We start from the raw sequence: 26134 nt of genomic DNA on the forward strand, positions 1-26134 counted from the left end.
TGAGCTGTGCCCCAGCTTCTCAGCCTTAAATCTACTATGAAGCCACACTCTGCCGTGTGGTGAATAAATAGGCAACAAGGACAATGGGACAGAACAGAGTCCAGAAACAGACCCATGTAGATACATAAACACAGCAAAACGATCAACGAAGAGCAAAAGCAAAACAGCAGAGCAGAGGTAAGTTTTTTCTTTAAAATTTGTTTGGCACAAGGGATTGGGCCCAGGGGTGCCCTATCACTGAGTCACACCCCAGGCCTTCTTATGTTTTATTTTGTGACAGGGTCTCACTAAGTTGCTGAGGCTGGGTTCCCACCTGCCATCCTCCTGCCTCAGCCTGAGTCGCTGAGGGGACAGGTGTGCCGATGCACCCAGCAAGATGAGTCTTCTCAACCAGTCCCTGGACACGGGACGGTCACAGGAAAACCCAGCAAGATGAGTCTTCTCAACCAGTCCCTGGACACGGGACGGTCACAGGAAAACCCAGCAAGATGAGTCTTCTCAACCAGTCCCTGGACAGGGACGGTCACAGGAAAACCAGTCTAGGCACTGACCTCACGCCTTTCACACACACACACAAACCCTCGAGATCCATCGCAGAGTTAAACATGAAATGCAAAACCATAATGCTCTAGAAGACAATGCAGACGAAAGCCTCGGTGACCCTGGTAGGTGGTGACTTTTCAGGTACAGCACCCACATCACGGTACGTGAAAAGAGACCAATAAACTGGACTCACTGAAGTCCAAGACTTCTGTGCTGGAGATGTAGCTCGGCCGTGGAGCACTGGCTCGGCCTGGGGCCCTGCCTTAGATCCCCAGTGTAAAAAAGTCCTGAATCATAAACTTCTGGTTGTAAAGACAATGTAAAGAAAATGAAAAGACAGCCACAAAGTGTGAGCGACGTCCTCACAGGACACACCTGACAAAAGACTGCTGTCCACCTGGGCCTGAACCCCAATACCACCCAAAACAAAACGGACCAGCCAAGCGTTTGCTGGTGGGGTGGCACGCGCCTGTGGTCCTGTAATCCCGTGATCCCAGTGACTCGGGAGGCTGAAGTAAGGGGATCGCAGGTTCCAGGCCAGCCTGGGCCACTTAGTGAGACCCTGTCTGAAAATATGACTTACAAAATGGAGGTGGGCTAAGCTTGGTGGTAGAGCACCCCAGTACTGTAAACAAACCCCAAAATGACTGTTATCTCAAACATACAAGGCGCTCTTAAGTTCAAAATGAAAATGAAAAACCCAATTAAAAAAATACAAAAGACCAAAACAGACATCTCACCAAGAAGATAGACGGCAAGTAGGCACAAAGAAAGACATTCAACCTGGCGTGGCATTAGGGCACTTCACGTTGACCAACGTGCCACCACTACCCGACTCAGGATGCCCCAGCCCAAAACTCCAATGACAAACACCAGTGAACACTCGGGCCCCAGGGATCTCTTGTTCATTGCTGGGCAAGAATTCAAAGCGGAACACACCCTGCAGAAGACAGTTTGCAAGTTTCTTACAAAACTGAACATAATTTTACCATAGAATTCAGCAACTGTCTGCTTGGTATTTATTCAAGTGACCTGAAAACTCATGTCCATAAATAACCTCAGACATGGATTTTATAGCAGCATCATTCCTAGTTGCTTAAACTTGGTAACGAACAAGATGTCCTTCATTTGGAGATTGGGAAAATGAGCTGTGGTACATCCAAATGATTAATTTACCAAAGTTAGCAGCTAGATGTAGTGGAAAGTGCCTGTAGTCCTAGTTACTTGGGAGGCTGAGGCAGGAGGATCACCTGAGCCCAGGAGTTTGAGGCCAGGCTCAGCAACAGAGTGAGACACTGTCATAAAAACAACATAAGCACACATAACTTTCCAAGACTGAGGGCAAGGGCGTCAGGAGATCTTACTGAGGCATCTGCATTGGGACTGCTAAGTACCAAACATTGTTTATGACTCAGGATACAGCAGTGAATAAAACCAGTGGCCTTGTCCTTGTGAGGTTCACACTTTATTTTCTGGGGATTGAACCCCAGGATGCTTAACCACCAGGTCACATTCTTAGCCCTTTTTATTTTATTTTTGGTTTGTTTTGAGACAGGGTCTTGCTAAGGGCTGAGACTGGTTTTGAACTTGCAATCCTCCTGTCTCGGCCTCCAAGGCTACTGGGATCACAGGTGTGTGCCACCAAGCCCGGCTAGAAACCCACTTGACTTTTTGCTAGAACTTATTTTCTTGCCATGTAAGGACTGGTAATGTCAGTTTCCAACTGTGTGCTGGTGAGTTACCCTGGGTCCTGGAAGTCACCCGCAGTACAACATGGGGTTTACTGACATGGCTGCATGTTTCGCCAAGTCTACGGGGAAAGAGAGTTAGCAAGGTGAGCAACCCACTCGATGAACACAACCATGTACTCAGAATCATGCATTCCAGTATTTGGGCCTAGTTTATGTGTCCAGACCTGAGTCACAAATCAGGCTCACACTCAAGAACAGACGTCGTACGAGAGCTTGAACACCCACGCAGGGGCTTGGAGGATCCACACTGGCCTTCCTCCTCTGCACTTGGGTTTTCAGAGGCTGGCTCTGGGGCCGGCAGGAATGAGCTCCAGATGGGGGAGGATGGAGGCAGAAAACACAGGAAGCCACTTGTTATGGTTTGGATGCGAGGCATCCCAGAAATCTCCTGTGTGAGGTGATGCAAGGTTTGGAGAAATGAGAGGGCTCTGCAAGGTCTGGAGGGGAGGTGAGTGGGTCTACAGGCCTGGAGGTGATGTGAGTGGGCTCTACAAAGTCAGGAGATGAGGTGAGCAGGCACTGCAAGGTCTGGAGGTGAGGTGAGTGGGCTCTGCAAGGACTGCAGGTGAGGCGAGTGGGTAAGGAATGTCTGCAGGTGAAGTGAGTGGGACTACAAGGTCTGGAGGTGAGCTGAGTGGGCTCTGCAAGGACTGGAGGTGAGGTGAGTGGGCTCTGCAAGGTCTGGAGGTGAGGAGAGTGGGCTCTGCAAGGACTGGAGGTGAGGAGAGTGGGCTCTGCAAGGTCTGCAGATGAGGTGTGTGGGGTCTGCAAGGTCTGCAGGTGAGGTGAGTGGGCTCGGGAAGGACTGCAGGTGAGCTGAGTGGGCTCTGCAAGGAATGGAGGTGAGGAGAATGGGCTCTGCAAGGTCTGGAGATGAGGTGAGTGGGCCCTGCAAGGACTGCAGGTGAGGTGAGAGGGCTTTGCAATGACGAGCTTTGGTGAATGGGCTCTGCAAGGACTACGGGTGAGGTGAGTGGGCTCTGCAAGGACTACGGGTGAGGTGAGTGGGCTCTGCAAGGACTACGGGTGAGGTTAGTGGGCTCTGCAAGGTCTGAAGGTGAGGTGAGTGGGCTCTGCAATGTCTTCTGGTGAGGTGAGTGGGCTCTGAAAGGACTGGAGGTGAGTAGAGTGGTCTCTTCAAGGACTGGAGCTGAGGTGAGTGTGCTCTGCAAGGATGGAGGTGAGGTGAGTGGGCTCCCTAAGGACTGCAGGTGAGGTGAGTGGGTTCTGCAAGGTGTGCAGATGAGGTGAGTGGGGTCTGGAAGGACTGCAGGTGAGGTTTGAGGACTCTGCAGGTACTGCAGGTGAGGAGAGGGAGTTCTGCAAGGATTGGAGTTGAGGTGAATGGGCTCTGCAAGCACTGGAGGTGAGAAGAGTGGGCTCTGTATGTTCTGCAGTTGAGGAGAGTGGGCTTTGCAAAGACTGCATGTGAGGTGAATGGGCTCTACAAGGACTGGAGGTGAGGACATTGGGCTCTGCAAGGTCTGGAAGTGAGGTGAGTTGGCTCTGCAAGGAATGCAGGTGAGGAGAGTTTGCTCTGCAAGAACTGGAGGTGAGGTGAGAGGGCTCTGCAAGGACTGCATGTGAGGAGAGTGGGCTCTGCAACGTCTGGAGGTGAGGACAGTGGGCTCTGCAAGACTGCAGGTGAGGTGAGTGGGTAAGGAAGGTCTGCAGGTGAGGTGAGTGGTCTCTGCAAGGTCGGCAGATGAGGTGAGGGGCTCTGCAAGGTCAGGAGATGAGGTGAGTGGGCTCTGCAAGGACTGGAGGTGAGGTGAGTGTGCTCCGCAAGGTCTGTAGGTGAAGTGAGTGGGCTCTGCAATCACTGGAGGTGAGGTGAGTGTGCTCCGCAAGGTCTGTAGGTGAAGTGAGTGGGCTCTTCAAAGACTGGAGGTGAGGTGTGTGGGCTCTGCAACGTCTGGAGGTGAGGAGAATGGGTCTGCAAGGTCTGGAGTTGAGGTGAGTGGGCACTGCAAAGACTGGGGTTGAGGTGAGGGGGCTCAGCAAGGTCTGTAGATGAGGTGAGTGGGTTCTGCAAGGACTGGAGTTGAGGAGAGTGGGCTCTGCCAGGACTGCAGGTGAGGTGATTGGGTAAGGAATGTCTGCAGATGAGGTGAGTGGGGTCTTCAAGTTCAGGAGTTGAGGTTAGTGGGTCTGCAAGGACTGGAGGTGAGGTGAGTGTGCTCTGCAAGGACTGCGGGTGAGGCTAGTGGGCTCTACAAGGACTGGAGGTGAGGTGAATGGGCTCTGAAAGAGTGCAGTTGAGGTGAGTGTGTAAGGAATGTCTCCAGGTGAGGTGAGTGGGCTCTGCTAGGAATGGAGGTGAGGAGAGTGGGCTCTGCAAGACTGCAGGTGAGGTGAGTGGGTAAGGAAGGTCTGCAGGTGAGGTGAGTGGCTCTGCAAGGTCGGCAGATGAGGTGAGGGGCTCTGCAATTTCAGGAAGTGAGGTTAGTGGGCTCTGCAAGGACTGGAGGTGAGGTGAGTGGGCTCTGCAAGGACTGGAGGTGAGGTGAGTGGGCTCTGCAAGGACTTCTGGTGAAGTGAGTGGGCTCGGCATGGACTGCAGGTGAGGTGAGTGGGCTCGCAAGGTCTGGAGGTGAGGAGAGTGGACTCTACAAGTTCTGCAGGTGAGGTGAGTGGGCTCTGCAAGGACTGCAGACTCGGTGAGAGTGCTCTGCAAGGTCTGGAGGTGAGGTTAGTGGGCTCTGCAAGGACTGCAGGTGGGGTGAGTGGGCTCTGCAAGGTCTGTAGGTGAGGTGAGTGGGCTCTGCAAGGACTGGAGGTGAGGTGAGTGGGCTCTGCAAGGACTTCTGGTGAAGTGAGTGGGCTCGGCATGGACTGCAGGTGAGGTGAGTGGGCTCGCAAGGTCTGGAGGTGAGGAGAGTGGACTCTACAAGTTCTGCAGGTGAGGTGAGTGGGCTCTGCAAGGACTGCAGACTCGGTGAGAGTGCTCTGCAAGGTCTGGAGGTGAGGTTAGTGGGCTCTGCAAGGACTGCAGGTGGGGTGAGTGGGCTCTGCAAGGTCTGTAGGTGAGGTGAGTGGGCTCTGCACGGAATGCAGGTGAAGTCAGTGGGCTCGACATGGACTACAGGAGAGGTTAGTGGGCTCTCCAAGGTCTGGAGGTGGGAGAGTGGGCTTTGCAAGGTCTGCATGTGAGCTGAGTGGGTCTGCAAGGTCTGGAGTTGAGGTGAGTTGGCTCTGCAAGGTCTGGAGATGAGCTGAGTGGGTCTGCAAGGTCTGGAGTTGATATGAGTGGGCTCTGCAAGTACTGGAGGTGAGGAGAGTGGGCTTTGCAAGGTCTGCATGTGAGGTGAGTGGGCTCTGCAAGGTCTGGAGTTGAGGTGAGTGGGTCTGCAAGGTCAGGAGGTGAGCTGAGTGGGTCTGCAAGGTCTGGAGTTGATATGAGTGGGCTCTGCAAGTACTGGAGGTGAGGAGAGTGGGCTTTGCAAGGTCTGCATGTGAGGTGAGTGGGCTCTGCAAGGTCTGGAGTTGAGGTGAGTGGGTCTGCAAGGTCTGGAGGTGAGCTGAGTGGGCTCTGCAAGGTCTGGAGTTGAGGTGAGTTGGCTCTGCAAGGTCTGGAGGTGAGTTGAGTGGGTCTGCAAGGTCTGGAGTTGATATGAGTGGGCTCTGCAAGTACTGGAGGTGAGGAGAGTGGGCTTTGCAAGGTCTGCATGTGAGGTGAGTGGGCTCTGCAACGTCTGGAGATGAGATGAGTGGGTCTGCAAGGTCTGGAGGTGAGCTGAGTGGGTCTGCAAGGTCTGGAGTTGATATGAGTGGGCTCTGCAAGTACTGGAGGTGAGGAGAGTGGGCTTTGCAAGGTCTGCATGTGAGGTGAGTGGGCTCTGCAACGTCTGGAGATGAGATGAGTGGGTCTGCAAAGACTGTAGGTGAGCTGAGTGGGTCTGCAAGGCCTGGAGTTGAGGTGAGTGGGCTCTGCAAGGTCTGGAGTTGAGGTGAGTGGGCTCTGCAAGTTCTGCAGGTGAGGTGTGTGACTCTACGAGTTCTGCAGGTGAGGTAAGCAGGTTCTGCAAGGTTGGCAGGTGAGGTGAGTGGGCTCTGCAAGGTCTGCATTTGAAGTGAGTTGGTTAGCAAGTTTTGGATGTGAGTCGAGTGTGTCCGCAAATGTGTGGAGTTGATCTGAGTGGGCTCTGCAAGGTCTGCAGGTGAGTAAGTGGGTTTTCAGGTTCAGATCTGAGGGGATCGGGTTGAACCCGGAATGTGACCATTTCATTAATCCCCTCAGGTGATCAGCTGGATGGTGACCAAGTTGAGTCCAGGGCGGCCTTTGGGGGTTTTATCTTGTCCCCGAGGAGCAGAGTCTGCCTCAAATCACGTCCTGAGTCCAGGTCCTCCAGGAATGGAGCCAGCTGTCTCTGGACTGAGACCTCTGACCTGTGCCCCAGATAAACTCCCCTTCTCTACAGTCGCTCCTCGGGAGTTCTGGTCACGGCGGTGGAAAAGCGGACCCCAGCACCGAGTCCGCGCGGGTGTGGGCGGGCCGGGGCTGGGAGCTTCTCGCACCCTCGCGCCGTGGAGGCGACGGGAACCGCAGAGCTGGGCCAACGGGGCGCGGCACACCTGGCCGGCACCTGAAGGCGGCAGGCGCTGCCCCTGTTGTCCCATTCGCTGTCACAGCTGCTCGACGTGCGACAAAGAGCGGGGCGACCAACGTGTCGGAGGAGACTTTATTTCGGCTCACGGTGGCCCGCGTTTAAGGACCCGAGGAGGCACGAGGCCAGACAAGGCCCTTCGCCCGCGGTCGGCACACGGGAAAGAAGGCTGGGTCCGGCCCCCCTGCCGCCGCCTGGGGACCGCGTGGCCTGAATGGCACCCCGGGACCCGCGGGCTCTCCCTGCTGAAGTTCCCACCGCCGTCCAGCGCGGCGCGGCCTTGACACCCGAGCCTTCCGAGTCTCAGGCCGCTGCAGTGCGGCGCGTCCTCCACTCCGGCCCTACCGACCAAAGGGCCGCCGGGCCTCCCCGCCCGGCCTCCCCGCCGGGTCCTCCGCCCTCCGCCCTCATACGCTGGGAGTCCAGCGCCGCGCACGGGCGGGGAAACTACGGTACCCAGAAGGCTGTGCTCCGCGCGAGCGGCAGGCGCCGGGCCAATCACCGCCCGGGACCCGCGGGTTTCTGCGGGGGCGGGACTTCCGGGCGGTAGCCGCGGCGCCATTTGTCTCTGCCCTCAGGTCTCTGCGGTCTGGACTTCCGGGCTGGTCCTGCGGGCCTCGCCGCCCGCACCATCCTTCGGCCCGTCCGCCTGCGGCGTTGTCCTGGCCGCCCGCGGACCTCGCCTCACCCGCCGCCAGCGCCGCGGCGGCCCGAGGGCCCGTGAGGAGCGCGCCGCGGGCCCGCGATGGCCGCGCCGGTGAGTGCGGGACGCCGGGCGCGACGAGCACCCGGCCTCGGGGCACCGTCCCCGCGGGCCGGCCGGGGGAAGGCCGGGGGTCGTCGGGAGGCGCCGTGGCCCGCGCGGGGCGGCGGCCCTTTGCGCCTGTGCTGCCTGGCGGCCCGCGGACAGGGCCGTCGGCGTCCAGCAAACGGGCAGGAGCTGGGTAACCCGCGGCCCCGGGGTCTGAGGGCCCTTAGCGCCCGGGGTCGGCAGCCTGCGCCCGGCTCCGCAGGAGCAGGGCTGCGCCTCTGCGGGCACGCGCGCACAGGCGTTCCAGTTGACTTCAGTGTTCTTAGGAGCAGGCACGGCGCACGCGCTGCCCAGCCTCGGTCCTTAGTCACTGGTCACATTCTGCCCGTGGTGTTAGGGTGTGTGAATGGTAAGCTCAGCCTTGGCCGCTTACTGTGACAGTGGGCTTGATGGCAGGAGGGCCGGGGGGCTGTGGAGGGAGGAGGAAACCCCCCAACACCGAACATGGGCGTCCCGCCACCGTTACTGATCAAGTGGAACTACCTTCTTGATCTAGAAGTGGAGTTTCCCAGGTAAAACCATCGGGAAGGGATGTCTGGTTTCAGACTCCATGAGTCTGACTTTTTAAGCTGGGTAGTCTCTTGAACACAGAACGTGAGGCCTCAGCCTGGGGCAGCGCCTGGCTGGACCAGAAAAGCTCAGGTTGCACGGGCAGCGCCATTGTCATTGTTTCCCAGGCCTCTGATGTCCTAGATCGAGCCCTGTCTGCATCTCACTGCGGAAGTCGATTCCACTGACTGCCCTACTCTGATGGTTCTGCATAGGCGGTGTTTCTCCCTTACACGGCATTATGTTCAAGCAGCTCCTCCTCCCTCCCGGAGCCCAGCGTGGAGCAGGGCCCTCAGTAAAGAAACACCTTGTGATTTAGGTGTTCATCTCTGTATGTTTTTGGTGAAGCACAGACTCTCCTATCTCTTGGAGCAGCCCACGACAATAGTACTCCCTCTATTTGACTTTCCAGGGCTCTGTGACCTTTGAGGATGTGGCTGTGACTTTCACCCAGGAGGAGTGGGGGCAGTTGGACCCAGCTCAGAGGACCTTGTACCAGGAGGTGATGCTGGAAAACTGTGGACTCCTGGTCTCCCTGGGTAAGAACTTGCCCCTCCACCATGCAGTGGACCTGCACTTGACATCTGTATCTTCACATGATCCCACTCACCTGCTCCGGTACAACATCATTCATACTGAGGCTGAACCAGTGGGTTGCCTGAGTTAGATCGAAAGCCTCCAAAATCGTGAGCTAAGTAGATCTCCTTTTTTTCAGTGCATTGCTGAAACTTAGGTATTTGGCTAGGAAAGGAAAACTGACAAATTACACATAGCTTGCTTTGAGTGAAAAGAGAATATTTTAAATGTCTGTTTCCCCCTGAATTACTGCATAAATATCATTCAGTTTAGAGATGACGCAGTGCATTCAGCTTGCTTGACTAGCCCCCACACATGCCAGCTCCCGAGTGCACGTTGGGGTAAAGTGTGCATGCAGCATGGATGGCCAGCCTTGGTTCCAGGTCCCGAGTCAGCTGTTTGTTCTGCTGGGAGAGGCTTCATCCCAAGGGCTGGCCCCCATCCTCTAGGCCTGGAGGAGCCAGAGGGTGTTGCTGCTTTTCACAAAATCTGTGTCCTCTGTCCCTTTTTTTTGTCCCCAAACAGGGTATCCTATTCCCAACCCTGAGCTGATCTTCCAGCTGGAGCACGGGCAGCAGCTATGGACGGTGATGATAGACCTCTACCAGAGCACCTGTCCAGGTAGGAGCCACGACCTTGGCCATTGGGAGCCCTGCAGGCTTGAGATAGGGGAGACACTGGCCCTGGAATCTCTTGGGGAGCATCCTACTGTGACCTCTGGATTTTGGAGCCATGGTGCCCTTTGACCTGTACTCCTCTGGTCAGCCAAACCCATCATCTTGTTCCAGGTCCTGGGAAAGAGTGAGGATGGTGAGCTAAGACCTGTCCCAGGGCTCCACGAAACTGGGGTTGGCCATCACCAGCTCTGAGGCCCTAGTGAGGTTGAAGGCTCCCTTGCTTTTTAAAAGGGTGGCTGAGTCAGTACCAGCTGTCGCATCTGTCTCTCAAGACCAGCAGCTCTGCGTGTGTTAGTTGTGATTCTCACTGTCCCCAGGCCTGTGAGGGGCATGGGGAGCTCCTCCAGGTTCCTTGTTATCTGAGTGGTCTTCCCACCATTCTCCAGGTAGGGCCATCACCCCCACTTCCAGAGACCCCAGTCCCCTCGCATCCCACCCAAGGGAACTAGGCATTTGACCACGCTCTTGGGTCCCTGTGCTGGGAGAAGTGGCTAAGCTGTGTGTCCAAGAGAACAGACGGCGTCTTGAGCATCCCAGTCCACACCCTGAGGTAGTCCTCAAAGTCGACTGCCGCTGTCATCTCTGCATTGGGTCGTATCTGGGGGAGTTGTCACTTGCTTCATGAAAACACAGAATAGCGTCCCAGCGTGGCAAATGGCTCCTTGAAAATAAGCTTTGTTGTTCTTTTTGTGTTCGTTATTGCCAGTGAAAACATCTCACATTTCCCTCTGAAGTCTGAGGAGGGGCTTTTCTCTGCTGATTCCTTCCCCCGTGTCTGCCTGTCCTCCTTGCCATCTCTCCTTCCACAGACCTGCGTGTCTGGCACTGGCAGCAGAGACTCAGGGTCTCTTCCACCTGTGGCTGCTGAGGCAGCAGCGCCATCTGTGGGTTGGTGGTGCCACGGCAGAGCCATGGTCTCTGCCCCCTGCTGGTCCCTTGGTCTGCTGAGTCAGCACTGGGGTCTTGTGTGTCTCACAGCCCCTCAGTTACTGTCCCCCTTGTTGGCCTCAGCTCTTCCCTTGACTGTCTGAGGGCCTGAGAATGGAAGTGTGATCTGCCCTCTTCCTCCTCCCAAGGGCCAGTGGACAGCCTGCCAGCCAGTAGGCTATCCCGACCTCAGCCCTCCAGACAGTTGTCCAGGCACAGACATCTCAGCATAGCGCTGCAGATGTGTCAGCATGTGTTCAAGGTGGGAATGAAGCATCCCTCCCAAGTGCTGCTTGGCTCTCGGCCCTCACACCTAGAGCTGTAGCTTATCTTCTCCTGGGGGATGAGATCCTGCCCTGCCATGGCCACAGTTCCTGTGCTCAAGTCTGGATCACAGCCTTCTGTGGACCTTCTTCACTTGTATGCTTTTTTTTTTTTTTTTTCCAATTTTCTATTTCATTCTTCTCCAAATAAAAATGTGTTCAGGTTCCTTACACCTGAAAACTAAACAAATATTCATAGTTTACACTGTGTCTATACCTTCATTCCCTTTCCAGATATTTAATTGTTTGCGTGTTTCTGTGCTCCCAAGCAGTGAAGCTGTGGATTTTCCAATTTATTGATCATCATCCTTGTGTGTAGGGGCATTTTTAATAATGATTCTAGGATTGAAATGATTGGATTTGAGACTGCCGCTGTTGAAGGTTGTGGGATCATTCTTTTTATGTTTTGGTACTGGGAATTGAATCCAGGGACATTTTGCACTGAGCCACATTCTCAGTCCTTTCTTTTATTTTTAGTTTTGAGACAAGGTCTAACCCAATTGCTTTAGGGCCTTGCTAAATTGCTGAGGCTGGCCTAGAACTTGTGATCTTCCTGCCTCAGCCTCCAGAGCTGCTGGCTTTACAATTGTGCACCTCAGGCCCGGTTGTATGATCGTTCTTACTGTTTCTAAAGGGCCTAACCCACTTTGCTCTTCAGGAAAATATGGTGGGTTCTGTCAACGTATATCCTGTTCAATGTTTGATAAGCAGATTGCTCAATTTGTGCCCATTAAGTTGGCGCAAAATAATGATATGAGATTCTTGCATGGGTAAGTTTTAGTTTGCTTCTCTCTTCTCGACTTACAGGGATTTTTTGTATGTTCCTGGTCATACTTGTTATCAGTTGTATGAGCTACAGATATATTTTTCATAGCTATGTTTTTCTCTAACTCTCTTTAATGTCTCGGGGGTTTAATAAAGATTTTTACTTTTTATTTATGTTTTTGGTTCCAGAGAGTGAACCCAGGGGTGCTTAACCACTTAGCCACATCCTCAATCCTTTTCTAATTTTTATTTGGAGACAGGGTCTCAGTAGGCTGCTGAAGCCCTCACTAAGGTGCTGAGGTGTGCCTGAATTTGCCTCCTGAGTCGCTGGGGTTATAGGCGTGCGACCACACCTGGCCAAGGCTTTCATTTTAATACAGTCTGTTCGTGACTCTCTGTACAGGACTGACCCCATGCCTTGTGTAGAACGTGTTCAGTCCTGCTGGGGGTGCTCAGTACTTAAGTCTTGCTGATCTCAGCTGGCGTGGAACACGTCGAGATGTCAGCCCTCTCCCTGCCAGTCCCTGTGTGAGTCGTCGACGTTCCTTCTCTCTCCGGGGAACCTCTCTCCTCCTCGCATTGCCATGCTTCCTTCTCCGTCCACCAGATCCTATGTGTCAGTGTCTCTGAGCTTCATGTTCTCTCTTCGTTGCCGGTTTCATCTTTGTGCCAGTCCCTCATGGATTGGGGAGAGTCATCAGTTTATACTGATCAATTCTCTGTTGCTGCAGACCTTTTTCAGTGTCTTTATATGCAGTGTTAAAATTTCCTGCATCGAGGGGCTGAATAAATTTTTACTCCTCTTAAGTTGTTGTTGCTAGGTGTTGGTCATAGTGGCCAAAAACTAACTATGATGTTAACACAGCAGTATGTGCCTGGGTGTTGGTAGCCCTGGAGACTCACCAGAGCCTCTGCTAGGATTTCACTGGCACTTCCTGACATGAGCTAAGTGATAGACTCGCTGACCCTGGGCTCCGTCTCCTGCTTCTCTACTGAGGTCCAGCTTACGTGTGGTATCTTAAGCCTGCCAGTCTCCTGTTAGTGGTGTGGACAGGTCTTTCCCTGAGTCATCTCTTCAGGGTAAATTGTCTAGGGGCCCACCATGAGTACCTGTTTGTGTAAATGGCCACTTGTCATCCTGGGAACCCACCATGTGTGAGACAGAAATTCGAGAAATACCTCGTGTTCGAGGCTTCACATTGATCAAACGCCAGACGTGACTTCCGCTGTGATCTCTCATCACACTTCCTGTCTTCCACGTGGGCCTCATTCGTTGCGCTTTCCTGGTGACCTTGGAGCAACACGGGATGGTGTCACTTAGGGAAGCTCACCCCAGACAGGGACAGTGTTGCTCTGTCCAGCCTCGTGCAGGCTGCAGTTGTGGAGTTACTCCACTGCAGACCCTCCGCATGCTGACCTGGCCTCTCCCCTGGTCTCGCTTTCAAGGTGTTTGGGGTCCAAGGGCCAGGAGGAAAGATGTTGCACTCCTCAGGTTCAGAGGTAACAAAGTGGACAGAGAGGCTGTTTTCAGTTCCATGTTTTCATTGATGTGATGATCTTGTTCTTCTGTGATTACTAACAGGCCCTGTTGTGTGTTGAATTTTCTTCCAGGTGACAGTGGAAAACCTAAAGCCACCAAACCTACTACTTGTGAGCCAGCCTTGTCTGAGGGTGCCCCGCTCCAGGTACTGTTAACACAAGGGGCCGCAGGGTGCTCCCAGCTGGTGGAAGCCAGGGGTCAGGACGGGCCATGTGCAGTGCAGGAGGGACTCTTGAGACCAGGCATAGAACTGCAGGAGAAGCTTCCTGGGACAGTTACCCCTGGACATGGTGGTTTAGGGGCAGCTGAGGACCCAGGTTCAAGGATTGTACAGGATGAGGAGGAAAATATCTTCAAATGCAACGAATGTGGGAAAGTGTTTAACAAGAAACACCTCCTTGCTGGACACGAGAAGATCCACTCTGGAGTGAAGCCCTACGAGTGCACGGAGTGTGGGAAGACCTTCATCAAGAGCACGCACCTCCTGCAGCACCAGATGATCCACACGGGGGAGAGGCCCTATGAGTGCTTGGAGTGCGGGAAGGCCTTCAACCGCAGGTCCTACCTCACCCAGCACCAGCGCATCCACAGCGGGGAGAAGCCGTACCAGTGCAGCGAGTGCGGAAGGGCCTTCACCCACCGCTCCAATTTCGTCTTGCATAGCAGGAGACACACTGGAGAGAAGTCCTTTGTGTGCGCTGAGTGCGGGCAGGTCTTCCGGCATAGGGGAGGGTTCCTGAGACACTATGTGGTCCACGGCGGGGAGAATCCCTATGAGTGTTTTGAGTGCGGCCAGGTCTTCAAGCACAGGTCGTACCTCCTGTGGCACCAGCAGACTCACACTGGGAAGGAGCCCTACGAGTGCAGCGAGTGTGGGAAGGCCTTCCTGGAGAGCGCGGCCCTGATCCACCACTACGTCATCCACACCGGGGAGAAGCCCTTCCAGTGCCTCGAGTGCGGGAAGGCCTTCAACCACAGGTCCTACCTCAAGAGGCACCAGCGCATCCACACCGGAGAGAAGCCCTTTGTGTGTGGTGACTGTGGGAAGGCCTTCACCCACTGCTCCACGTACATCGTGCATAAAAGGGCCCACACTGGAGAAAAGCCCTTCGAGTGCAAGGAATGTGGGAAAGCCTTCACCAACCGGAAGGACCTCATTCGCCACTTCAGCATCCACACCGGAGAGAAGCCCTACGAGTGTGTGCAGTGTGGGAAGGCCTTCGCCCGCATGTCAGGCCTCACTCGGCACAAGCGGATTCACAGTGGGGAGAAGCCTTTTGAATGTATGGAGTGTGGGAAATCCTTCTGCTGGAGCACAAACCTCATCCGGCACGCCATCATCCACACAGGGGAGAAGCCCTATAAGTGCAGTGAGTGTGGAAAGGCCTTCAGCCGCAGCTCCTCCCTCACTCAGCACCAGAGAATGCACACTGGGAGGCACCCGGTCGGTGTGGCAGAGGAGGGGCCGCCTTTCACACGCACTCATACCTCCGTTACCCTCCGAGAACTCCTCATGGGGAAAGACTTTTTGAATGTAACCACCAAGGGAAATCTATTGCCGGAGGAAACATCGTCCTCAGCGTCTGATGGCTCATACCAAAGAGAAACACCACAAGTGTCTTCACTATGAGAAACGTTATGTGTTATCTGGAGACTCAGGTGGAAATGGGCCCAGCCCAGAGCCTTATTCTGAGTCCACCCAGGAGACACCTGGACATAGGACAACCGTCAGCTATACCTTCCTCCACGTTTACAGTGCTGTGTTTTCTCAGGAATTATTTTTAAAAGGAGGGGATGTAGAAGATGATGAAACACAAACACAGGTCTTTTCAGACTTTCTGCCAAGCCTGTGGCACTTTATCTTTAATTTCTAGATTATCTGGGGCAAGGGGAGTGTAGTTTCAGAGGTCAAAGGCCTGACCCTTAAAGTGTGTCTTGTATATATATTTCTTGGTGTCCACTATCGGAAAGTTAGTTGAGGGGAGGTCTGCAAACTCTCACTTTATATTTTCTGTATTCCATAATGTTTCTTTACTCTTGAGGACCTTGACTTTATGAGAAATAAAGGGGCTTGGGCCATTAAGTAATTTGTATTAAGGCAATAAGAATTCACATATGAATCGTATTTTCCAGTTAAGACTGTTTAAGGGTTGAGCCGGGTGCAGTGGCACTCATACCTGTAATCCCAGCAGCTCAGGAGACTGAGGCAGGAGGATCATGAGTTGAAAGCCAGCCTCAGCAACTTAGCAAGGCCCTAAGCAACGCAGCAAGACCCTGTCTCTAAATAAAATATACAAAAGAACTGGGGATGTGGGTTGGTGGTTAAGTGCCCCTGGGTTCAATCTTTGGCACTAAATAAACACAAAAACAAAACTATTTAAGGGTTGACTTTAAAAAAAAAAAAAAAAGGACCCTTTTTTTTACATACATATGTTTTGTTTTTATTTTGGGGGGGGTTTGGTTTTAGTGATCAATCCTTGGGCCTCACATGCTAGGCAAGTGCTCTATTTTAGAACTACACCCAGATCCCTTTTTTCTCTCTCTCTTTTCTTAAAGCTTTGTATCAGGGTTTTGCTAAGTTACGCAGGATGGTTTTCAACTTGTGATCCTCCTGGATCCCAGTAATTGGGATTACTGGCATGTGCCATTTCTCCTGATTCTTCATGTGGTTTTAAAAACCTAACGTGGACATTTTCTTGGTTTCTGTGTATTGATTACTGTAGCTGAGTTGTAATTCTTCAAACTGGGTAAAGTGATTATTCTTATTTAAAACTCATTAGCATTTCTTGTTCCTTTAACTTTCCATATTCATTTTGGGATAAGTCTTTTCAATATTACAAAAAAATCTTGGTAGACTTTTCATGGAAATTAAATCTGATCAGTTTATTGAACATCTCTCTGCTGTGTTGGGTCTTTAGTTCATGAATATAGTGTGTGTCTGTTTAAAATTTCCTCAATTGTTTCATGAGTGTTTTATGATTTTGGCATCATAGATCCTGCACATTTTTGTTAGGAGTCACACCTAGGGCTTTTTGCTCGTGTTTGGTTTGCTTTCAAGTTTGTGTGGCGTTTCTATGGATTTTCAGTTTTCACGTATTTGAGACTATGCCCAATGATAATGTCCTTGTGCGTGGTTTTACCATCATGCAGTCTTGCTTAAATAATGATTTCTAGCCATTTCTTTTCACAGAATCTTTGGGGTTTTCCACCTAAAAATGTCCTCCACAAATGGCTTTTTCTTCCTTCTGATCTTCTTGTGTGTGTTCTAGCACATCCAGTGCTTCCCACATGGAGCATGAAAGCCATACTGGCCTGCTTCTTCAGAGTGGCACAGAAACAGTGTTTTCAGTTTTTCCTTGTTAAGTATAAGTGTTTGGGCAGCAGAGAGACGGCTGGATGTGGTTGCCAGGGTCTTATGCCTGCTAGGCATGTTCCTTGCCACTGAGCTGCATCCTCAAACAGAAAATGTCCCTCTGTTCCCAGTGTTTTGAGATTCTGTCATGAATTTTGTCAAATGCATTTTGTATATCACATGATAGGATCATATGATTTTCCTTCTATATCTTATTGACATAATGTATTGATAAGAATTGGATTATTGAACTGGGCACGGTGATGCACACCTATAATCTCAGCAGCTCAGGAGACTGAGGCAGGAGGATCACAAGTTCAAAGCCAGCCCTTGCACCTTAGCAATAAAATACAAAAAAAGGCTGGGGATGTGGCTTAGTGAATAAGTGCCCCTGGGTTCAATCCCTGGTACCAAAAGAAAAAAAAAATTGAATATTGAACCAGCCTGCATTCTTAGAATAAATCACTGTTTGTAGAGTATGGTTTATTATTATTATTATTATTGTTTTTTAGTTGCTGATGGACCTTTATTTTATTCACTTACTATATGCAGTGCTGAGAATCAAACCTAGTGTCTCACATATGCTAGGCAAACACTCTCTACCACTGAGCCACAACCCCAGCCCTATAATTCTTTTTTTTTTTAATGTCATATGATATCATTCCATTTGCTTGTATTTTGGTGAGGAAGTTTTTCTCTCTTTTTTCATGTCCCTCCCTCTTGTAATTTTTTTGATGGATAGTGTCATGTGCATGTGTGTGTTTTCCCCAGTGGTACTGGGGATTGAATCCAGGGACACTGTCTTTTAGCTAATCCTTGCTTTCTTGTATTGTTTTGGTTTTTTAAAGCAGGCTGTGACTCAGTTGTCCTGGCCAGCCTTGATCTTGGAGTGGTGCTGCCTCAGCCTCCTGAATAGCTGGGACAGCGGTGTGCACAACTGTGCCTGGCCCATGCACGCTGCTTTCTGGTGTTTGTCTGGTCTGTTGTAACTGCCATGTCTGTTTTGAGTTGGAGGAATTCACTTCTGGGTTTTGGAGAACCCTATGGTTAATTTAGTGATGATTGGTGGCATTCTATAGTAAACCTTCGTGCCAGGATTTTTAGAATTTTCTGAAGGCTCTTGGGTTGTGTGTTTGTTTTATTAGGTACAGAGCTACACAGGCACGTCATGTGAGATACCTTCTGGAGGTTGTCTTTGGTTGTTTCCACTTCGTGGTGTGGTGCTGGTGTCGGAGCCAGAGCCTGGGCGTGCTCGGTGAGTGCTTGACCCTGAGCTCTGTCCAGGACTCGGTGAGGGCTTGACCCTGAGCTGTGGCCAGGGCTAGGTGAGGGCTTGACCCTGAGCCGTGGCCAGGGCTAGGTGAGGGCTTGACCCTGAGCCCTGGCCAGGGCTAGGTGAGGGCTTGACCCTGAGCCCTGGCCAGGGCTAGGTGAGGGCTTGACCCTGAGCCGTGGCCAGGGCTAGGTGAGGGCTTGACCCTGAGCCGTGGCCAGGGCTAGGTGAGGGCTTGACCCTGAGCCGTGGCCAGGGCTAGGTGAGGGCTTGACCCTGAGCCGTGGCCAGGGCTAGGTGAGGGCTTGACCCTGAGCCGTGGCCAGGGCTAGGTGAGGGCTTGACCCTGAGCCGTGGCCAGGGCTAGGTGAGGGCTTGACCCTGAGCTCTGACCCAGGGCTAGGTGAGGGCTTGACCCTGAGCTCTGACCCAGGGCTAGGTGAGGGCTTGACCCTGAGCTGTGGCCAGGGCTAGGTGAGGGCTTGACCCTGAGCTCTGACCCAGGGCTAGGTGAGGGCTTGACCCTGAGCTCTGACCCAGGGCTAGGTGAGGGCTTGACCCTGAGCTCTGACCCAGGGCTAGGTGAGGGCTTGACCCTGTGCTCTGACCAGGGCTCCCCTTCTGATATCCCATCCTTCTGCAGTGGCTCCACTGCATGTGAATTTCCTAGCTACTCGGGCTACGCGTACAGCATTTCGTTAAGGTCCCTCTGCCGACCGTAGGTCTGCACAGCCTGGCCTTGATCTCAACAGTCCTGCTTCCACGTCCACAGGACGCTGGGATTACAGGGGGACCACTGTGCCAGCATCCATGCTCTTTTCATCCTTGTCAGTCCTGGATACCTGTCGTCCTTCTTAGGCAGCATGTGTGTTCTTGGTCATTTCAAGTCAGTCAGTACTTTGGGTCGTTGACTTTCTTCTGTTTCTGTTAATCCACTCATTTCTGCTGTGATGCATGTTATATCTTCTACTTGGTTTCCTTGTGTTGGCTCCTGGTAGTTTTCTTGTGTGGTGGTGATTATTGATTGAGGCTTTTCACCTTTACAGGTGAGCATTTAATTCTGTAAGTTTCCCTCATAGAACTATTATTTCATTAAATACTGATTTTTTTTTTTTTTTTTTTTTGTGGTGCTGGGATGGAGCCCAGACCCTTACACATGCATGGCAAGTGTTGTACTGCTGGACCACATCCCCATCCTCTCAATTCTGGAATTTTTTGATTCCTTTTGATATTGATCTCTAATTTATTATTAGAGTTATTTAGAAGTATGCTGCTTAATTTCCTAGTATTTCAGTTATTTCCTGCTGTTACTGATTTCTGCTGTATTTTATATTTGACCTTTTTTTTTTTTTTTTCCTTTTGTGTTCATTTTTCTGTCCCAGCACATGGTCCATCCTCTTCTGTGTGGCTGCCTGAGAGCAGCCTGTGTTCTGCTTCATTGGATAGAGTGTGTGCGTCTGCTTGGTCCTGTTGGTTGATGGTGCTATTCAGATGTTCTGTATCTTAGTGATTTTCTGACTAGTGTTTGTTTTTTCTTTTAAATCTTTTGTCCAGGGTAGTTTTCTTTGTAAAACTCTGTTGAGGATTTTGTCAAATATCCAGCGTAAGATGGCTTGAGTTGTTTGAGCTTGTCTTTATTTAACCCTCTTATTGCCCTTCGCCTGCTCTGGCACTTGACAGGGCTCTGGATTTGACATCTGCCACCTTGACATCGCTCCCAAGACCTCGTTCTAAGACCTTCCAGGGTCTTGCTTCCCACATCCCAGCCTGGCAGAGAGGTTTCTGGAGGTCAGCCTCCAGTCAGGCCCTGGAACCCCAGGGCTCCCTCCTGTCTGCTGACCTGGTGTAGGACCTTGACTCTCAATGGTGGCACTCTTGCTGGGGGTGCTTACCACTGCTCTGCTGGCCCAACTGGGTAGAGGATCCCCATTCCTCTGTTTTTCTCTAGGTCTCGCTCATTGTCTGGCTCTCACATTCATGTGACTGAGTCCCAGGAGAGAGTCCGTGTGGCACTTCTGTCAGTTGCTAAGGGTCTGTCAATGTTCGAATTGTAATTGTGGGTTGTGTACTCCACGTTAGAATGTGTGAGCTAACTTGAGAGGAGGAAGGGTTTTGGGGGAGGTTTCAGCCCACAGTTGCTGGGCTGTGGTTTTGGGGCCTATGGGCGAGGCCCGCAGCAGACAGGACGCAGAGGGAGGAGGGTACCGCCCCCTGACATCCCCTCCGTAGGCTCAGGTCCTCACAGACCCGCTGCCTCGCGGTGCACCTGGGCCTCTGGAGGACACCAGGGCTTTTCCTCTAAGTTCCATGATTCTTGTGTCACAGAGCTCTGTTGTTTGGCACATATATGTTTGAGATTGCTGTCATCTTTTATTGACTCCTTTACCCCCAGGTAATGTCCTTTTATGCCACTGTTAGTGTTCTTGGCTGACATCCATTTAGTCTCTTTAATCTTGATTTAATCTGTTTTCGTATAGTCATTTCTGTGATTTTCTTAATGTTTGTATGGTTTACATTTTCAGTTTGATTTTTCAACCATGTCTATCATTTGAAGTGAGCTTTTTATGAATAGTATATGCTTGGGTCATGCTTTTTTATTTTAGATATTTCTGTCTTAATTTGTATATTTAGACAATATAAAATAATTATTGATGTCAGTGCTTTTATCTGCCATTTAAATTTGTTCCCTATCTATTGTTCCTTTCTTTCTTTTTTATATTTTTGGGTTTCTCTTTCCCCGTGGGTCACTTCAACAGTTTTTAGAATTTTATTTGATATATCTGGCATCTTCTTTTAAAGTGGTTTATAGTATTTGAAATGTGAGTATCTAATTTGCCAGTTTAATGGTATTACCAGTTTAGCACTTTGTGTAGAAAGGTTACTTCTGTTAAACCCCCTTCATTCCTGTTAGATTTGTTGAACTGCTTCTCTTCTGATGCTCAGCACCCTGTTGGGAGATGTGTGTTTTGGCTCCGCTGCAAATAGTGCTTTACAAGTCCTGAGAAGTGTGTTCACCGTCACCCAGGCCATTGGTGGGTTTTCTCCAGACCCTGGTCATCTTTCCTTCTGTTTGGCGAGTGTCCTGTGGCTTTTCTCCTGGGGTAGTTCTGCTGGAGACCCAGGTTTTCTTGATGTCCCTTCATTCCTGAAGGACATTTTTGTGGGACATAGGATCTGGGCTCCACAGATCCAGCACTGGGTAAGCCTGTCTGTCCCTTCTGTCCACCTTGGTTGGTTTTTTTTTCCCCTCTCATGATTGTCACCATGATGACAGATGAGGAGTCCCTACCAGGTAGACCATTGTTCTATGGTGGGTTGTAACGTGTTGTTTCTGTCAGGCTCTGTTCACAGTGCTTTGCAGAAGTTCGATTGTGTGTGTGATGTGGAACTTTTTGTTTATCCTGGTCAGCTCTTTGATGTGTAGGTTCCTGCCCTTTGTGGGATGGGGAACTTCGATCCATATTTCTTCAACCATTCTTGCTTTGGGGACCTGTGCTGCCTAGAGTCCCCTCAGGCACTTGCCCGCTATTGTTTCCTCCCGTCTGCTTTCTTTCCTTCATAGCAATGAATTTCTGTTGCCCTTTCACTGAGCTCACAGAGTCTTGCCTCTGTCATATCTTATCTACTGCTGAGATTGCCTGCTGAGTTTCTTTTTGGTTGTGTATTTTTCAGTTATTTAATTTTCATTTTTATCTTCCATTTCTTTGCTTAGTGCATAATGCCAAAGAAGGATTCTGAGAAAACACAGAACTGTGAATTCCAAAGTCATGGTTGTGGTGGCTTCTTGTGGTATTTGAGTAGAAATCCTAAATTATCTGGAGCAGTGGTAGGCTCATAGCCATTGGTTTTTAAAAATTTTTCCTTTCTAGTGCCTGTTTCCCAGACGGGTCTGAACGTGTGTGCTGCAGTGTTCCTCCGTGCTCCACCTGAGTGCTGGACTCCAGGACTCCAGGCAGGCGCCACGGTGCCTGGGTTTCCTGTGACAGCCTGTGTGTCGGACCCCACAGACACTTCTCTGAGTAGTCTCGTGAGATGAAAGGGACTGCAGGTCGCCTCGCGTCTCCTCTCCAGGGAGGTCTGTGGAAGCCCTGGCTTTCTGAGCCTCCTGTGCCCAGAGAAGGGGTCAGTCCTCCAGGCTCACCCCAGCCTTCGTGGGGCACATTCCCCTCCCTGCCTCCACTGTGCAGACCCTGTCTTTCATGCTGGCATTGCTTGGTCTTTAACGAGATTCTTTTAGTTTCTCTGGAAAAATAATAGTTCATCTATAAAAGTAGGAGGCACACATGAAAGAAGGTATCTGTTTAGAGTCTAGGCACAGGAAGTTTTCTTTACAAGACCATTTCAAGTCTGAGAGAAATGAAATAAAAACACTTCAGGCAATACATAGTGAGCATTTTCATTTAAATAACAGCGTAGGATCCTCAGAAACATTGTACATTATACCTATTATTTTACATTAATCATGGAAATAAAATCATAGGTGCAAACATCAGATACAAATATTTTCAAAACAATATTAATGTTTAGCATAAACTGTAAATGACTATAATCATCAATTTGATTAATATCAAATATATTTCCGGTGTGTAATTTAAAAAAATTATCAATTTCAGTTTAAGTATTCATTCAGCCAAGGGAATACACCTCCTGGAAATTCAGGATTTGTGTAGATTAATATTAGAAATTTTCCTATGTAGAGATCGTTCTGAAATGTACTCTACACAGATACTTACGAGTTGTTTTGTGATTTGTAATTAGAGTCGCTGGTCACCAGTATCCTCCACCAGGTACCACTAAAGTTCCGAGACAGTCCTGCAGAAGAATGAACAGGGACCAGAAGTTTCCAGAACTAGAGTGTGGGCGTCCTCGTGTTCATTTTCCCAAATAGGAATTTGTTCTTCCAAAATTGAGTCCCAGATACAACATCTAAGTGTCTTAGCAGAGGTGGGGCAGCAATGGAGAGAAATGACCTAATGGAACTCCGGGAGAAAGAAAAGAGTCATTGTAGACCTGAGTTTGAAAAGCCATGGCTGACTCAATCACATGATAGGCTTCCGTCAGGTAAAGGGTCAGAGGAAAGTGAGTGAAAACTGAGCAACACACTAGGTGTTAGGGCGGCGTGGGACAGAAGCGGGCCAGCAAACTTACCTTCCAGATGGGCATCGATTTTAGTTTTGGACTGCTGACCAGGGTGCTCATGCAGTGGGGAGGAGGGACTGCCCACCCACCAGGTGCTGAGTAGAGAGCCCTGTCTTGCTGCTCTGGAAAGGCCACTCCTCAGGGTCCTAGGCCCACAGGAGTGTGGATGTACAGGAGAGGCAGGGTGTCCAAGCCAGTGCATCCTGACTGGGCTCCTTTTGGACTGAGTCCGAAAGAGCAGCTGGAAGTACAGACTAAAGAACATGGGTGAGCCAGGCGCTGAGGCTCAGGAGGCAGAGGCCGCAGGGTCGCAAGTTCAAGGCCAGCCTCAGTGACTCACTGAGGCCCTGTCTCCAAATGAAATATAAAAAGGGCTGGGGATGTGACTCAGGGGTTAAGTGCCTCTGGGTTCAACCCCTGGTACCAAAAATAAATAAATAAATAAAAAGCTCATGGATAGATATCTGTCTTGAAATTGGGGAGTGCGATTGATCAAATTACACTTTTTTGTGTGTACAAAGAGGCCACAGTGAAGACCGCCCCTCTGAAGTGGGCTGATTCAAAAGGAAAACACCTGTGGGAAGCGCAGACGTGAACCTGCAGCTTATTCTTGTCTCAGAATAAGGACTTCTGAGACTTCTGAGGTCCTGGAAACCCTCAGCTCCCTTTGCCCTTTGCAGATCAAATCTTAAGTCGTTTAAATCCTTTGTTGAGCACTTGTGATACCTTCAGACAAATAACGGTGCTGGGACACAGGTTTTGTTGGACCACTGGGTGTTTTTAAACACTGACCCCACCCCAAATGGTGCTGCCCTCGGAGATGTCAGGGATAAGCTATCAGTGGACACACCAAGAAGGTGCGGCGTGCGTGCGTCCCTCTGGTGCAGTCTGGATGAGCTCGGTGATTGCAAGCCAAGGTGACAAGTCTCCATCCAAACCCACAAGCTGAAGAGGTCCACAGTGCGTTTCGGAGGATGCTGCCTCGAGGGGTCAGTGTGCTCAAAGGGTCTGCTTCCCCTCAAAAGGTTCACGCCCAGGCTGGGCTTGCCAGGGGGACTCTGCCTTCCGGTCTGGGCAGCGGGGGCACGGTCGGGAGCCCCTGCCAGCCTCTTGGTCGCTCAGCAGCTGTCTCTGGAAGGCACTGGCATTCCACGTGAGAGGGTCTCTCTCACTGCGGTCTTCCTGCTTGACCAAGGCCAAGTTAGGGAAAAGCAGGTTGTCTGGATCAGACTCTCCTCCATGACCTGTGTGGTGCCTGCGGGGCTGACCTGGCCAGCTGCCTACCTGGATCAGACTCTCCTCCGTGACCTGTGTGGGGCCTGCAGGGCTGACCTGGCCAGCCGCCTGCCTGGATCAGACTCTCCTCCGTGACCTGTGTGGGGCCTGCAGGGCTGACCTGGTCAGCCGCCTACCTGGATCAGACTCTCCTCCGTGACCTGTGTGGGGCCTGCAGGGCTGACCTGGTCAGCCGCCTGCCTGGATCAGACTCTCCATGACCTGCGTGGGGCCTGCGGGGCTGACCTGGCCAGCCGCCTGCCTGGATCAGACTCTCCATGACCTGCGTGGGGCCTGCAGGGCTGACCTGGCCAGCCGCCTGCCTGGATCAGACTCTCCTCCGTGACCTGCGTGGTGCCTGCGGGGCTGACCGTGGCCAGCCGCCTGCCTGGTGCCTGGTGCCTGGTGCCAGGTTCTCTCCCACCGTCCAGCCTGTTAGCTCTTGGGCCGCATCCTCAGTCTGGGCTGTGCCCCTGAGTGAGCTCTGCCTTTCCCTTCACCTTCCTCAAAGGCTGGGCCCCTGCCCGTGCTTGTCCCCACGCCCTCAGGTTTCCCCACTCGGCACCTGCTGCTGACTGGAGGCCGCCCAGCTGTCCCCGTTGTCCCCTCCTCATGCACCTTTGCACAGCGGCCCATCTGTGACGCCGTCCTTACTGCCTGAGTGTCTTGTCTGCCCTCCAGAGGGTTGTGTCTTCCACCCATTCGGGATTTTTGCTTCCCGAGATCTCTGCAAGTGAGCGGCTGCCCTCTGCCCGGAGCCCCGTTGCCAGGTGGGGCGTCGGTTCCTTCACCTAGCGCCCTGCCTCGTGCCTCTCACGGGCTGAGTGCTGTGCTCACTCTGGCAGGTAACGTCATCTCCCTGGTTTTGTGGCCAGGACCATCAGGCACAGAGGAGGTAGCCAGGGCCACACACAGCTTGAGTGTGGGGCTGGAGGCCACGCGAAATGGCCGTCCCATTTCCTGTCACTCCTCAGAGGGCGGGTCTTTGCTCTTCTGGTCACCGTTCTCTCTGCTTTTATTTATTTACTTTTGGCACCAGGGATTAAATCCAGGGGTGATTGACCCCTGAGCCACTTTCCCGTTCTTTTTAATTTAGAGACAGGGCCTCACTAAGCTGAGGCTGGCTTTGAACTCGTGATCCTCTCACCTCCAACCTCCTGAGCTGCTGGGTTCACAGGCACGCACCACCGTGCCGTTCTGTCTTTCTAAAGCTGACCACACTGCTCATTCATCTGGAGTCTGCAGCACTTGTTGGACGGTACAGGTGGCCATCTCTTCAGGTTGGGTGAGATGAACCACATTCATTCTTGATGGTGCATTGTCTGTTGTAGCTGTGGAAAACAGATGGCCGGGGTGTGAGGAGAAGGTGGAGAAGGGCCAGGGCAGGCACTTGGACGAGGTGCTGGCTTTGCAGTGGACAGCATCTCTGTGGACGCCCCATGCACTGCTGCCCCTTCCCTTCCTCCCCATGCCCCATTCTGTGCTTTGTGTGTGTTTGGTGAATGGCCACACGCACAGCAGGGGATTTTTATCATTTTTGTCCTTCAGAGCGCATACAGTTGTCACCATCTGTGACAGCTTGACCTTGAAGCACACGGACATTTTTGAACAGGAGTGCACGGTTCTAGAGGTTGTGATGAGTGACTGGGTGTCCTAGAAGACCACTCCAGTGCTGGTTTGTGGGGAGACCCAGGACTCAGGACTGCGTCCTGCTCACGACTTGCTTTTTTGTTTTCAGACAGGGTCTTGTCAGGTTGCTGAGGCTGTCCTGAAACGTGGGTCCTCCTGCCTCAGCCTCCTCAGTTGCTGGGATCGTGGGCCTGGGTCACCACTCCCAATCAAACTGTTGGATTCTTGAGAGCCTTTTCAGCACACTGCTTCCGTTTTCATGACCATACATACCTGCAACTCATGAGAAGTTGGGTTTATGCCCAGCATGAGCAAGGACCTGCGTCCTGTCACCAGCACTGCAGGGGACAATTCCAAGAGTGGGTTACTCTCCCACGTTCATGGTACAGAGAAGAAA

At 51.7% G+C, this 26134-nt stretch overlaps 1 protein-coding gene across 1 annotated transcript; it reads left to right on the forward strand.

The window, feature by feature from the left end:
- The first annotated feature begins 7484 nt into the window (after positions 1 to 7484).
- On the forward strand, positions 7485 to 15340 carry LOC124967132 (zinc finger protein 264-like). Its single transcript, XM_047529183.1, has 4 exons — positions 7485 to 7658; positions 8674 to 8800; positions 9363 to 9458; positions 13141 to 15340. The coding sequence occupies exons 1-4, from the start codon at positions 7647 to 7649 to the stop codon at positions 14697 to 14699; spliced, it is 1794 nt and encodes a 597-aa protein (XP_047385139.1). The 5' UTR covers positions 7485 to 7646; the 3' UTR covers positions 14700 to 15340.
- Positions 15341 to 26134: the final 10794 nt, after the last annotated feature.

Source organism: Sciurus carolinensis, chromosome 16 (genome assembly GCF_902686445.1).
Source record: "Sciurus carolinensis chromosome 16, mSciCar1.2, whole genome shotgun sequence".
Classification (NCBI taxonomy): domain Eukaryota; kingdom Metazoa; phylum Chordata; class Mammalia; order Rodentia; family Sciuridae; genus Sciurus; species Sciurus carolinensis.